The 14,792-nt window shown below is 43.5% G+C and overlaps 3 protein-coding genes across 3 annotated transcripts; 2 read left to right on the plus strand and 1 right to left on the minus strand.

Moving 5' to 3' along the window:
* The first annotated feature begins 4 nt into the window (after window positions 1-4).
* On the plus strand, window positions 5-1,782 carry LOC135351005 (poly(3-hydroxybutyrate) depolymerase-like). Its single transcript, XM_064549893.1, has 7 exons — window positions 5-137; window positions 212-334; window positions 589-878; window positions 969-1,112; window positions 1,162-1,270; window positions 1,324-1,492; window positions 1,571-1,782. The coding sequence occupies exons 1-7, from the start codon at window positions 56-58 to the stop codon at window positions 1,656-1,658; spliced, it is 1,005 nt and encodes a 334-aa protein (XP_064405963.1). The 5' UTR covers window positions 5-55; the 3' UTR covers window positions 1,659-1,782.
* Window positions 1,780-7,994, plus strand: LOC135350993 (RING finger protein unkempt-like). Its single transcript, XM_064549882.1, has 13 exons — window positions 1,780-2,067; window positions 2,543-2,752; window positions 3,005-3,288; window positions 3,763-3,898; window positions 4,099-4,301; window positions 4,398-4,462; window positions 4,758-4,958; window positions 5,221-5,295; window positions 5,487-5,666; window positions 5,779-5,937; window positions 6,392-6,604; window positions 6,870-7,190; window positions 7,443-7,994. Exons 1-13 carry the CDS (start codon window positions 1,958-1,960, stop codon window positions 7,623-7,625), a joined length of 2,340 nt encoding a protein of 779 aa, XP_064405952.1. The 5' UTR covers window positions 1,780-1,957; the 3' UTR covers window positions 7,626-7,994.
* On the minus strand, window positions 7,882-14,721 carry LOC135350989 (delphilin-like). Its single transcript, XM_064549877.1, has 22 exons — window positions 14,523-14,721; window positions 14,071-14,294; window positions 13,671-13,881; window positions 13,247-13,401; window positions 12,946-13,080; window positions 12,702-12,752; window positions 12,435-12,590; window positions 12,205-12,370; window positions 12,089-12,159; window positions 11,888-12,033; window positions 11,622-11,840; window positions 11,241-11,473; window positions 10,870-11,005; window positions 10,567-10,694; window positions 10,117-10,185; window positions 9,976-10,062; window positions 9,805-9,873; window positions 9,646-9,732; window positions 9,462-9,591; window positions 9,222-9,349; window positions 8,960-9,124; window positions 7,882-8,606 (listed from the first exon to the last, which is right to left on the minus strand). Exons 1-22 carry the CDS (start codon window positions 14,718-14,720, stop codon window positions 8,172-8,174), a joined length of 3,399 nt encoding a protein of 1,132 aa, XP_064405947.1. The 5' UTR covers window position 14,721; the 3' UTR covers window positions 7,882-8,171.
* Between the last annotated feature and the right edge of the window lie 71 nt (window positions 14,722-14,792).

Below are 14,792 nucleotides of genomic sequence, written 5' to 3' on the forward strand. Positions count from 1 at the left end.
ATATAATTGTATGTAATTATAGTCTCGACCCGTACCGTCTGGCGAGACAAAAATAATGAAGATGACTTGTAAGATTGCAGTAGCTCTCTTGTTCTTTGCTGCTTTGGCTGGAGGACTTGGCAAGGCCCCTAAACTAGGTGAGATACCTTCATGTGTTTTGTGTTGCTTGCATCTTTATGCCTGGGTAATTATTAATTTTTTGGCTTCCCAGCTCCATACAATGTGGACAAGGCCCTGCTGTCTGTGTCCGGCCTCTCCTCTGGTGGGTTCTTTGCAGTCCAGTTTCATGTGGCATTCTCTGCAACCATCATGGGAGCCGGAATAGTGGCAGGAGGTATGGGGGCTAGCTATAATACACAAGGATAACGATATAATTTATGATTTTTGAGTCGCCGAGACAAAAAAGAATACATGTACCTCAAGACAAGAGGTCAAACTGACGTCTCATAAATAATACCCCCTTGGAATGCAGCGTGGTACATGTACTCTGTATATTTAATAGCTGAGCTACTGCTTGTAGCTGTATAAAAAACAAATAGCTACTTGTATTTTGCCTCTCAACTACAGTCATTACCTCTTATCCTGCAGGCCCATTCTTCTGTGCACAGGATAACCTTGACATAGCTCTATCTGCTTGCACCAAATCCCCTGAGCTCATCTCAGTGGATAAACTGATAGCAATAACCTACACCACAGCTCTGGGTGGTACCATTGACAAACCATCTCACCTCAGCAGTGATCGAGTGTACTTGTTCTCTGGGAGCCTGGACTCTATAGTTAACCCAGGAGTGATGAAGAAACTAGCTCAGTACTACTCCAGCTTTGTAACGAAAGGAGACGTGTATTCCATGTTTTCCATACCAGCAGAACATGCAATGGTAGGTAACCTCAAGCAGGACTGTAAAACCAGTGGCTGGAGGGGGGAACTGCCCCCACGGCTGCAAATATATTATCTGTCTCTCCCTTAGGTTACTGACAACTACGGCCATAACTGTAGTGTGTTCTCTTCACCTTTCATCAACAACTGTCACTTCCCTCTGGCCTACGATATCTTGAACCAAATCTACCAAGATGTCCAGCCTGCAGACCACAGCCTCGCAAACCCCTCAAATGTAAGCATAGCTACTAACTCTGCATTTAGTTATTTCACTCTTTCTGCAGCTAATGGAGTTTGATCAGTCAGAATTTTTTGCCGACCTTCCCGGAGCAGTGGATATGGACAGCACTGGATTTATCTATGTACCCACTAAATGTCAGAATAAGACTGTTGGTATGTGTAATATTTGATCATTTTTCTTGATTTAATTTTTTTTCGCTCCCTAGTTTGTAGACTACACGCTGTGTTTCATGGCTGTCGTCAAGGGAGAAAGTACGTATCTAATGAATATGCCCTTCATGCTGGATACAATGCAGTGGCAGAACTGAACAATATTATTCTACTTTATCCGCAAGCGACCAACTCCACATATAACCCTAAAGGTTGCTGGGATTGGTGAGTGCTTCACTATTCAATACAAAATGTAGCAGTATTCGCATTCCTTTATCAATTTATTATTGCTTGTTCCCAAAGGTGGGGATATACATCGACTGCCTACAGCTCTAAGCTGGGACCACAGATAGCTGGAGTTAAGCTAATGCTGGACAGAATTGTGTACTAGCTGTATATAGTGTGTGTGTGTGTACATGTGCAGTGGTTATCCTTGCGTTCTATTTGCTTTTATCCGTATTCAATTTTAATTATTGCGTTGTGCGTTGCAATTATTCATTATTAGTGACACGTGACGTATGGATGTAAACAATGAAGAATTTTAGTAAAGATGTACGCTTCTAACTCATCGTTTAGGCCTATAACAGAGTCACACAGAGCATCAAGATAGTCTCTACACTACCGGAGCTAAGATACAAGTCATTAGAACATATCAAAACAAGTCCAGAAGCTTCACAAGCATCAGCAACCATGAATGTTTCACTACCAGACCCTCTAGGGCATAGACAGAACTCCTGGGAGAATAGAATGCCTGGGTCACCAGCGAGCAGCCCTGTCACAGAGAAACCCTTCCATTACTCGTAGGTTTACTATACTCACTCATACTTGTCAACACACACACACTGCACGCATTGTGAGTATTACTAGACATGCTAAATCATATACTGTGGATGTGCATTATAGGAGAATGTATCTACTGGTGGGTGTGTGTAATGTATTACAATGAGCCATTATTATTTTGGGGGTGTATAAGAGGACTGTAATATCAAGATCTCCTTGTTATGGCAGCAGCTGGCGGCTTATCAGTTGTCATGGTCCGTCGGTTACATGCCAGAGTTTGATAAATCCTTTGAACCTCCCCTCTCATCAATATTGTATTACCTTGTCCATTTCGTTTAGTAGTAAGGAAAGGTTTGATCATAAGGCTTCCATTACTCACATGATTATACTGAACGTTAGCCAGCAACTTCAAGGCTCTCTGTTTATATAGTGCAGCAGTCATTTCATACCTTACAGTATACACTTGTGAACCTCCCTTATTATAAATTTCTGCAGATATTTGAAGGAGTTTCGAGTGGAGCAATGTAAGGCCTTCCTCCAGCACAAGTGCAGCCAGCATCGTCCCTACACTTGCTTCCACTGGCACTTCATGAACCAGAGGCGCAGACGACCCACGAAGAAAAGAGACGGCACCTTCAGCTATAGTCCCGATGTCTACTGCTCCACGTATGACGAGACCACTGGGATGTGTCCTAATGGAGAGGAGTAAGTCCCTCTAGTTATATATAGTGGAGAGGAGTAAGCCCCTCTAATTAATTATAATGGAGAGGAACAAGCTCCTGTAATAATTTTAGCTCTTGTAATTAAAGAGTACCATAATAGCATAATAGTGAACTAGAGGTAGCCCTTGTAATTAGTATATAGACACATCTTTAGTGGATTTTTGGCACACGAATTTTAGATGTGCTTTGACTCTATTATTATGACTACCTGTATAATTTGACCACACCCACTCAGGTGTCCGTACCTACATCGTACTGCTGGAGACACAGAGAGAAGATATCACCTCCGCTACTACAAGACAAGCACATGTGTGTATGAGACAGACTCGAGAGGTTTCTGTATCAAGAATGGGCCCCACTGTGCATTCGCCCACGGACCTCATGATATCAGACCACCAGTGTACGATGTGCGAGAGCTACAGGGGGGTGGGCTGGAAGATGAGGAGAGATTGATATCCCCCCTCGTGGGGAGCTTGGAGAAGGAGAGGGGAGTACTAGTGGATGATCCTCGGTGGCAAGGTTAGCAGCCTCCCCCTTTCCCCCATCTCTCTCCCCTTTTCTTTACAATAATTATTTCCTACTTATCCCCACTGTCCCCCACACTTACATTGTATTTATAGTTATTCCTTTGTGTGTTGCAAATTACATAAAATGCTGACTATTGTTGATTTGAAGACCTTTGAAAGCCTTGTCAGCATTCATTAGGACAATGGTATTAGCCACTGGTGCAGCTGTTGATGCCAGTACCTACGTGTAGCTCATATAAGGGTGATGACTTCCTGGCAGGGCTGTATGTTATTGGATATCACTGAATGTATATCTTTAGATCATCTTAGGTAATGGCAATGCAATTACTAATACTGTAAACACTGTAAACACACACGTACACACACACACACGCACGCACGCACGCACACGCACGCACACACACACACACACACGCACACACACACACGCACACACACACACACACACACACACACACACACACAGAGTGTAGCTTTGTGTTGACGTACTACAAGACAGGGCCGTGTAAGAGACCTCCTCGACTCTGCAGACAGGGCTATGCTTGTCCATTCTACCACAACAACAAGGACAGGAGGAGAACACCAAAGACACACAAATATCGGTAGGCACTACATATTACAGTGTCAGAAACCATATGACCTATGACCAGTATACAATACATTGGCATCAGTGCATTTCAAGGTCTATTGTGTATGTATGTATGTTTTGTTAGCTCAAGCCCCTAAATTTCTTGTGTGTAAAGTTGATTATCAATACACACCCTCACTCCTCACACACGCCCACACCACCCACTCCTCACAGGTCCACGCCTTGTCCTAACGTGAAGCTCAACGATGAGTGGAGTGACTCGGTCCACTGTGACCAGGGAGATGCATGCCAGTACTGCCACACACGAACAGAGCAACAGTTCCATCCGGAGATTTACAAGTCCACCAAGTGCAACGATGTGCAGCAAACTGGCTACTGCCCCAGAGGACCATTCTGTGCCTTTGCTCATGGCGAGAGTAAGCCCCTATAATCAATGCATCTACATGACTGTATTGAAATTTATAATTCCATTAAAACCTCCTCTTCATTTGACTTATATTCATTATGTACAGAGGAATTGACAGCTCCAAGAGACCTCACAGATGAGCCCATGATCACCACACCCAGCCCAGTCATGGTGAGTGGGGTCAGCATAGTAGCCATCTTACTCTTCCATTCACAAAGCCCCTGCATGTGTTGTTACTGGTTAGCTGTAGCTCCTTGCCAGGTCAGCCTGTAGTAGCATATGCGTGCACAATCACCACAATGTACTGTGTGTGGATTCCCCTTCATTTTATGTTGCTTTTAAACCATACATGACATGTAATGTACCGCAAAACCAGTAAGTTATAATTAGGACTGGCAGTGTAGTAGCTTTTTACAGTGTATGTCATTGTACATGTCAATACTACAGTGTGTATATCTGTGTACAGGCTGGTTCCTCTGTTCCTGCTCCCTCGTTGTCTGGCCACACTGGTATATTGTCCACCTCCCCACACTCCACCTCTCTCCCTCGTCCCATTGGTCGCCCGGCCAGTCGTGGAGGGGCCGTGGCCTTGGGAACGGGGGAAGGGTTTCAGAAAGCACCGGGTGCAGAGGTCAAGAGTAAATCATTTGAGGAAGATCAAATCGCTGTAAGCACTCATAGTACACAATAATAATATGGGTCATTGGATAACTTTGATACTTTGTCATTGTATAGCTTTGATACTTGTTTACTTTGTTGCTACGTGTATTATACATTGTACGTGATGCTTGTATTATGTAACATTGCTCTATTGGAGCATGCTCTATAGAGTCAGCCTTTATTATTGTGAATGTACGTAGCATTTTGTTGTGTATTTTGTGATGGAAGCATGTTAGGAATGTGGCTCATTGCACACACTCATCACACAGCTGTATCTGCGTAAACAAGTACAAGCCATCGACAGTGACTACACAATCGATGATGGGGAAAAATCACGGAGAAAGGTAATCAAAAATCATCAGATAGTGTGTGTGTGTGTGTGTGCTACAGTAGTGTACACGTATAGTTATGATTATGCTAACTGCATGTGCTTTATACTATTTACTTCCTCTACGGGGGGCACTGTGACGTACTGGATATGTTTAGTTTTGTGTGTGTATATTAAAGTTACAAATGCACACACACACACACTCAGAATTTGTTGAGGCTATCTCTGAGCTCTAGTGCTGGCATGAGTCCGGACACCAACTTTCCTCAGGCCCACAGTCTCCCCTCTAGCGTGTCCGATACCCTCGAGGCAATGGTGGGTGGTGGTCTAGATGACCTCACCTTAGAGGACATTGACTCAGCAGGCCTCACTGACGACCCATCAGATGTAAGAATTTTATATACTATAGACTTGTTAAAATATTGAATATTGAAGAAATTGATCTTTTTCTATAATAGTATACTTTAGCTACTAATTATGTCCTGTCTTTCTTCGACAGATGTACAACCCTCGTCGTATGGTGGATCGTTCTCCCATGGCTCAGGGTTTCCTCCAGACATTGCACCAGCCCAGTCGTAACTCCTCGTCCTCATCGTACCCCTACTCCACCCCCCTAGGACCTCTCTCTCCGTACGGGCCCTCCTCTGGACTGCCACAGGTGGGGCTCTCTTTGATGCAGTGTCTGTTACTCTGCAGTATGTGTACCCTAAACTTTTGTGCATTCTGGATAACTTTTAGTCAATGGTTCTCGGGGACTCTTTCATTTGCCATAACTTGAATTCCGTGGATCCAATTTCAACAATTTTATGATTTTCTGAAAGCTTAGAGAGAGACCTTTCAAATGGTGTCATCAAAGGTCATATTTGAGAGATAAAGTATTTGCCAATTGGCTCTACCATGGATTATAGCCCATGGTCCAAAGCCAAATTATGGCCCTGGCGAAATTTTGGATTTGAGCACATCATTTGAAAGGTCTCTTTATAATGTTTTTGAAAAATTGGACGAATGGTACTCAAGTTATGAACTGTTGAAATAATTATGCCAACTACCCCCCCCCTTCGTTTGTACAGTATGAGGAATGCAATGTATAAATTATTCCCACACATCGTCAGAGTCATCCCGGTCCGTTCCATCACATCCAGACGTTTGGCTCAGGGGGTGGGTTCTCGGGACCATCCCCCCACCACCCTCCCTCATCCCCCGGACCCCTTCACTCTCCCTACCACCCCCAACAGCAACAACAACAACAGCAGCAGCAGCAGCAGCGTTACGGACAGCATTCCCTGAGGGCACCGCCTGCATCACCCAGCAAACAGTCACCCATGGTATGTACAGTATGTGTGTGAAGAATTCTCTCAACTGGTTGTACTCTAATCTGCTAGGAGCTGTTTAAAGCATTTTTGTGTGTGCTTAGGCTTAATAGGAATGTTGCTAGCTGGTCAAATCTTCCCATTGTTCACGGTACTTTCTTTGAATTTGTCAAGCTGTGTGAAAGTACAAAGTACACTGTAGTACCAGTCTCTTTCTATGTTTTATGTGTCACCCTCCCTTTATCAAACTTTCTGTGTGTGTGTGTGTGTGTGTTTGTAGTTCCATGCTGCAATGGGCTCACCTATAGAGAAGTCAGAACTGGCTTCTCTAAAAGATGAGCTGAGACAAACCAAGCACCAGCTGGCACTATTCCACGACTCTTGGAAACAAGCCAAACTGGCGTGCGAGGCGTGGAAGAAAGAAGCCGAAGGTGCTGCAGGCTTGGAGTCTAAACTGAGGGAGATGGAGGGGAAGGTACGGGGCCTACAGAGTGCTGCTCCACTGAGAGGCCTGGAGAACACTGATGTTACTAGACTTCCATTGTCCAAACTGGAGCAAGTACAGCAGCAGTTGAGGGGAGATTTGGAGAGAGTGGAGACGGTGAGATTGTATAGCCAGAACCTGAGTACCTGTTTTATATACTTCATACTTTATGTTTGTAGGCTAGGTATTATCTGAGTAGGGAATTAATAGCTGTATTATGCAACCCTTAAAAGAAAAAATTATTAATGTTGTTATATAATTATACCACGGACACATACACACACACAGAGCTTATGTAATACAATGTATTCACATACGCCCCCTTTACCCACACACACCACACCACACACACACACACCATACACACAGTCTATTCGACAACGAGTACCGATCCTCTGTACCCAATGTAAAGAGTATCCTCGGGTGATCCTGATGCAGCCTTGTAACCACTGTGTACTGTGTGAGACATGTGCAGAAAGAATGGGGAACGATAGCACCTGCCCCTACTGTAACGAGCGGATCACTGGATGCACCAAAGTCATCCTCCCCTAGGCCCTGTATACAAAAAATTAGAACTCGCATTTAGAAAATAACTATGAACAAATTTATCTCCTTGTAGCCTTAGGGTATGTATGTATGGTTATTTCAATTTTTCCCATTTCGTTCCGTTTTAAGCACTTTGTCTCATTAGGTTGTTGTGTTCGTGTTTGTCATCCGAGTCACTCATGTGTTCAGCCGATCATCAGGTGGTGTGTATGTTCCTAGGAAAACCTTATTTATCATTATTTTAAATAATTATTAATAGCTGTTTTTTTTCATTTTAGGTATTTAATCATTATTGTATATACATGTACATTTCCGTTTCAAGTCACTAGAATCTCTTTCAATGTAATGTCATTTTATCAGTTGTCAGTCCCTCCATACGTACATACAGTAACTTGCTCGAAGGAAAGTTGTTTGCACTTTATAATTATACCAAAATGTATTATTAACCTGTACATGGAATCAAGCCATACGAGTAAAGTACACGGGAAGGAACAAGATAATACATGTATTTGCTATAATATTATTGATGAAAATACTAATAATACATTAATTTTAGAACAGAGTTTCATGGTCGTAGTCTTGTTTACCGTTTGTTGAGACTTGCTCTTCATTGTCTCTCAGTTTATCAATACTCGGCTGACGATATCCTGTCTGACGGGTTTCAGGCGGCTGTGGCCACGCCCCTGACTGTACAGCGGGTTGCTTAGAGTGATCGGTTTGCCGTAATAAATGTCTAAAGTCATGCTGCTCTGGTTCAACTAATTCGACATCTTTCTTTTTCTCAAGTGCTGCAAAATCGATGGACTTTGATTGTTGTGTCTTTGCTTCTAGTTCGTGCCTCAGGTCAACATCTTTGTCTTTAGTTCTGCCAAACAGTTTAGAGAGTGACCCTCTCTTCTTGCCGGGTACCTCGGTGGCTCTCTCTTGAAGCTTCCTCTCTAGCAGGACAACACGTTCCCGCTCCGCCTTGTTCTCTTGGGCTGCCCTCTGTGAGGTGTGGGGGTGAGGTGAGGTGTGGGGTGAGGGGTGTGAGAGATAGCAATTCAAAAACTCTCTATCTACTGCACTTTTTAGCTGTGAAATTAGACAATCTTTAACTCAGTTCTGGGCAATCAAAGTTTATATACTCTCGAAACAAACTATTTTCGAGAAAACACAAAGATTATATATAGCCCATGCTTTTTCTTCAAGAATGGAGCATTTAAATCCGAAAGTAAATACAGAATGATAGCTACAATATGCATTATGAAAATGCACAATCTTATTTGTGGACGTGTGTGCATTGTACATGTATGTGCACATTTAGACTAGAACTTCACCAAAACATGTACTGAGAATACCTCAAAATCATCCACAAAAGTTGCAAACGCTCCAAAGAAGTCGTCTATCCTCAACTTGAGTGGATCCTCTCCAAAGAAACGCACAGCTGCTTGATACTCTGTCTTCATCTTCCCGTAGAGCTTGAGCAGTGAGTCCATCTCCTTATCCGCCTCCACTAAGAAGGGCTGGAGAGAGGCTAAGGAAATAGCCGCACAGCTTGGGATGGACATACAAGCTGAACGCTAAAACGAGAGCTAAAATTAATTTGTAAGATGGGGATACTTTCATGGTTTCTTCGAAATGGTCGTCATCCATTTTCTCTCTTGAGCTGATCTCTAGAATGTCTCGTTGGATGACCTTTAACCCCTGGCTCAGCTCATTCATCTCCACCTCCAGCGTCTGGCCAGAGACTGTAAAAAAGTTTGCATTATAAAAATAAATGTTTATACTATCCATCCATGCAACTGCTGCTATTTGAAAAACTACAGAGTACCCCTCTCTACTTCACTATGGTTACCACACCTCTAGCAGCCTTGCGTATAAAGCTGAGGTCATTAGGAAACTCAAGAGTGTCGGGAAACTTCCTCTCAGCAGTCCCGGCCACAAAGTGCACCAGAGACGACTTATTGTCAGTTGTACGGAGGTCCTTGAGCTGCATGAGTGGAGGGTGATGGAGACACAAGACTGTATGTATGAGTGGCTGTACCTGGGCAAGGTAGCTGATCTTGAATCCGCTGGCCCCACCCACTCGATGGTTACCAGCGTTCATGTAGTTTCCCACAGCAAGTACGATCTGTAACAGACACATATACCATACGTTAGGTATACATGACAAAATGCTGGCAGAAAGGCAATTTTATTGTACCTCCAATACTTTCTTGAGATGTTTGCTGGACTGAAGTTGTATTGCAGCGATGCTGATGGCTTCCAGGTCCTGTGTGTGTGTGTGTGTGGGTGGTGTGTGTGTGTGTGGGTGTGTGTGGTGGCCCTGTGTGTGTGTGTGTGTGTGGTGTGTGTGGTGTGTGTGACCACCTACAGGTTTTATCTCCTCCACTTTGTCTATGAAATGTAGTTTGAAGACCATTGCTTTGACTCGCTCCTGATAACATGGAATGGTGCTCATCTGTACAGGGAGGACATTTAATTATTGAATATTCGTACTAACGACATTTTGTACCTCACACGAGAACCTGTCTGGTATGCTGAGGACCTCTGGGTTGTCATAGTAACGGGTGAAACCCAAACACTGCATAAATTGACCGTTGTTATTATCATGATAATTATTTGATTACTACATAATTTAAAAAGAGTATCTTTGAACGGCCATAACTTTAGTTTTGTTGGTCCAATAACGTTAATTTTATCATTTTCTGAAAGCTTAGAGAGAGGCCTTTCAGATGATGTGTTAAAATTGAAAGTGTATTTTGGGACTATTTTGACAAAATACCATGGGCCCCCCGAAAGTGTATTTTGGGACTATTTTGACAAAATACCATGGGACCCCCCCCATTCCAAATTTGGGATTTGAGCATAAGCTTTCATGAATCTGAATTTGGACCATCAGAACTCTAGTTACAGAATCAACTCTAGTACTTTCAAAATGAAGGCTGCGTCAGGATCTATATACCTCTGTCTTGTCAGGAGCGAATGCCTCGAGCTGCCTCAGGTGTTGCTCTGATAACACACTCTCGTCACACTTCAGAACAGCCTCTTTGATCTTGTCGAAAGGAAGTTTCAGATGTCCCAGCAATATAGCTACAGTGTTTGTGTGTGTGTGGGTGTGTGTGTGGGTGTGTGTGTATGCGTGTGTTAACTATAGTATCAATATTGCTATAAAGCTACAAACGCTCTGCCAATTCTAAATACAACGTACCTACTGCTTAAAATAGTAAACTAATACACAGACTAGCTGTCATGATCAGACACTCACAGATATTGTAAGCTTTCCTTGGGTCCAGAACGGTGGGTTGTTTCTTCTTGCCCTGTCCACTGGTCACCTTTGGCTTACCACTAGCAAACTGTTTCTCCAACTCAAAGTACTCCAAAGCATCCTCCAAACCACTCAACTATGACCAAATATATATCGTAATTTTCGTTAGTACACATTTGGTATGAACTACCCATTTAAATATTTCGTATTTTAAATATTTGTACAGCTCAGGATAGTGACGTTGAACTAGAAAAATTTCACAGTTTTCATTTTCGTAGGTGCTCTACTGATACGAAAAATATGAAAATTTCCACCATACGAAAATAACCCGCTATACAGTACTACTGAATATTTTCCAACTATAAACGTACCTCACTCCATATCGTGCCTTCTGTGCCCTGCACCTTTTCCCAGTTAACCCTTTTGAGTTTGTTTGTCTGCCCGTGTCCGCCAGGGAGTGTGGGCGGTGGTGGAGGGGGTATGGGGATCCCGCCCACTCCAATGTGAGGTGTGGGGGGTGGATTAGGTGGGAGTGGTGTGCCCCCTGGAGTGGAATAGACAGAAGTATTTGGCATCCCATTGGACGATGAAGATTTGTCAGCTCCTATTTTAAAGAAAAAGATATGCATATGCAATCAGCACAATCAAACACTACACTATTTTTATTAGCTATAATTTTTATGCCTCTAACACTGCAATCCTTACAATAAAGGGGATGCTTGTCAACCTACCAGCCAGTTACATGTACATACCTTGAGGGTCTTTCTTCTCCTTTCTCAGCTGCTGAACAACTCTGGATCCAGGACTGCCGATAGTTAAACTGGAACTCTTAGTCGTTCCTTTACCACTTCCAATGAACGTGTCTTGCAGTTCCCCATCATGTGACATGTGTAGAAGATCATGTGATGCCCCGTTAGTCCCCATTGCCCCTCTAATTAGTGCATGCCGCTCCTTAGATGCTTTAGAGGTACCTATAAAATTAAGTTATCATTGGAATTGTATAAAATCAGCAAATTACCTCCTCCTGTTAGCATGCCAGCTGCAATTCTGTCAAATTCATTCTGCGCTTCTCCCGGTAAGAGCTGACAAATATAGTGGAAGAGGACGACTTTATTACGATCATTGAGCACATCTCCCAACCCCTCCACCAGGTCTTGTAGGTTCCTGTGTGGTCATGTGATATTAGATACAGATCATGTGAACATCACATGACTCTCACTGATCTTTGGAGAATTTCCCGAGAGTTTCGATCACACTTTGACGATCATCTTCTCCCAAAACTTGCTCCATCTAATAACCAGTTAATCTCACAGCATTAATTACGTAAATTATTACCTTGTCTTTGAAAGCTTCCGTGTTCTTTCTGACACCACCACCACCTCTGGGGTGAGGAGCCGTTGACCTTACTGACCCCTCCAGTGACTCTAGCGATGCTACGACAAGAGTTGGGCGTGTCCCACTTCCTCTCAAGAGACGCACAACATGAGAATGGGTGGAATTTCTGCAGGAGGCAATAATATTGATAGTCATAATAATGATTGTATTATTGGTTGTATTTTTCAGACCTTATGTCGAGTCCGTTTAGTTTAAGTATTCTGTCTCCTGGGCGGAGTCCCACTCTTGACGCCGCACCCCCTGGGTCCACCGAGCGTATAAACACAGGACAGTTACCACTGAGGGTGAAACCAAACCCACCGCCACCACGATCCACACACACCACTCTGAGGAGACCACATATTAATGAGATGGAAATATAATTTTGTAGCGATACACTTTTCACGAGAAGGGAACACTGTAAATGAAATTGCACGCATGCATGAGACAACCGTCACCTTTCTCCTCCCGTTGCTAGGTTGGGTAAACTTGACCTCCAAGGTGAACTCCTACAGAAAAAAACATGTTTCTGTATGTGTAGGGAAATACCTCGATACGATTACTTTTGCAACCCATGTATTTTTGCATATTCGATAAAATTATTTCAATGGATCAGCTCTGAGCTGTACTACATTGGGTCTGTTTTCCTAATGTGTTTGTGTCACTGCTATCTCTATAGGGTACTAGCTAGTGTGCTAGTACCTTGTCATGGACAATGGTCTGGAGTGGTAGGAGCCAAGGTCATATGACCCACGACGACTAGAGGGGGCAGCACGGTCAGGAGAATAGGACATGAGCACATCAAAACGTTTGTGATGAGAAGAGAGAACGAAAGACCTGTGTAGAGAGGTGGGAAGGTACAATTATTATTTTTCTTTTTCAGCGAAAGATTTTGCAGGCCAAATATGAAACAACCTGAAAAAGCTAGTCTAAGAATTGGATCACAAAAAATTAAAAAGTTATGAATATTGTGAATGAGTTGAGTACTTCAGTTGGTACGAACCTGATATGTGGGAGGAGTCTCCTCTGAATGGGTGTGTCTAGTAGCACGTCGAGGGAGTGTCCTAGACTGTCAATGTCCCTGTCCTTAGAGTAGAGGCGCAACAGAGTGAGGAGATGAGTCTTCTTCTGATCATCGTCCATCAGATAATAGTTGACCTGTCAGTGCATATGGGAGGAAAGAGAAGCCACTCTGTACAGTACTAGTGGATAGATAGCAATGCAGCATACTGTATAATTATTATACAGCACACTGTGTGATACATACTGAACGGTAAGGGTATGTACATGCGTTATAATCACCAATGCACAAGCTGTATCGGGACTGCTTTTAAAAAGGCTACTGATCCACAATTTCAATTTCAATTTCAGTTACTAGGGATGGTTCAAATTAGGTTAGCTGTTTACTTTTGGAAACTTATCCGTACCTTGCTGTGGAAGATTTTTGCTTTATTCGTCCTCATTTCCAGCGTCTTCTTGTCAGCCCCGCCCACTGCTCTAGCCCCCATGAAGGTGCTGATGTCAGCAGAATGTAGTGGTGAGCGTGGGGTTGTTCCCAGTCCTCCCGCCACCACCATCAAGTGTAGGACACGCCCACTACTCTTGACACGCTCCAGTACTTGAGACTTAGAACAAAACCTATAGCAGAGAGATGCATAGATCAGTAGATTTTAGTTCCGATTCTCTAGCATTTATTGAAAAGATATGCTTTAACGAATTAAAGCTAATTACTAAAAAATGGCTAAAAAAATATTTTCTGAGGATCATACAGTTAATTGTGCATCTCATCGACACCCTGATGAACTAGCTATGACAATAATTATGTACCTGACATTCTCCCAGTTGACCTCAAGCAGGAGGTCACCTGACCTGACTCCTGCCGTCCTAGCTGAGCTGGGGTAGTCAACAGAGCGTACGAATACAGGGGAACTCCCCCTGAAGGTGAGCCCATACCCACCCTCCTCATCACGTGGTATGGAGAACTGTCGTACGCGTGACATGACCACCAGACTGGGCGGTACCTTGCTGGCACATCGAGCATGGTCCACCACCTGTGGGATGAATGGAGGGGCAAGTCAGGGGAGAGCTTACTTAGGTACCGGTATCTAGATTCAAATTTCGGCATGCCCGGATTAGATCTAAATCATTTTATAGCTAGATCTAGGCAAATTTTGAATCGGTATTATTGCATCGTACAGGTGGCAGGGATTACGTGCAAATAGCTAAAAAGCTAGTGGCAGACAATAGATACAATGGTATGTTTTTATACTATAGTCTACCTCAATCCTGGACCACTCCTCCACACACACACCATCCAGCTCGATGAGAGCGTCCCCTGGTTGCAACCCTGCCTGCTGAGCCGAGCCTCCCTCCTCCACCTCGCTAATAACCACTGGAGACCCTCCGCTGATGGAGAAACCGAACGCCTCAGGCCAACCTTCGTTTGTCCCCATCTTGTCTGTACAAATGTGGTGCATGAGCCCCACCCCCACATTTATTATGTGAGATGATCTTTACCAATAACAACACACAGACATTTGATTATAGGT

This window comes from Halichondria panicea, chromosome 17 (assembly GCF_963675165.1).
Source record: "Halichondria panicea chromosome 17, odHalPani1.1, whole genome shotgun sequence".
NCBI classification, from domain to species: Eukaryota; Metazoa; Porifera; class Demospongiae; order Suberitida; family Halichondriidae; genus Halichondria; species Halichondria panicea.

Coding starts and splice junctions, on each gene's coding strand:
- LOC135351005 (XM_064549893.1), top strand. CDS start 56: ATGAAGATGACTTGTAAGATTGCAGTAGCTCTCTTGTTCTTTGCTGCT. Junction 138..211: donor TGGCAAGGCCCCTAAACTAG/GTGAGATACCTT, acceptor TTGGCTTCCCAG/CTCCATACAATGTGGACAAG. Junction 1,493..1,570: donor CCTAAAGGTTGCTGGGATTG/GTGAGTGCTTCA, acceptor TTGTTCCCAAAG/GTGGGGATATACATCGACTG.
- LOC135350993 (XM_064549882.1), top strand. CDS start 1,958: ATGAATGTTTCACTACCAGACCCTCTAGGGCATAGACAGAACTCCTGG. Junction 3,289..3,762: donor GGATGATCCTCGGTGGCAAG/GTTAGCAGCCTC, acceptor ACACACACACAG/AGTGTAGCTTTGTGTTGACG. Junction 5,938..6,391: donor CCTCCTCTGGACTGCCACAG/GTGGGGCTCTCT, acceptor ACACATCGTCAG/AGTCATCCCGGTCCGTTCCA.
- LOC135350989 (XM_064549877.1), bottom strand. CDS start 14,720: ATGCACCACATTTGTACAGACAAGATGGGGACAAACGAAGGTTGGCCT. Junction 12,160..12,204: donor CGGAAGCTTTCAAAGACAAG/GTAATAATTTAC, acceptor ACTGGTTATTAG/ATGGAGCAAGTTTTGGGAGA. Junction 10,063..10,116: donor CAGACAGGTTCTCGTGTGAG/GTACAAAATGTC, acceptor CTCCCTGTACAG/ATGAGCACCATTCCATGTTA.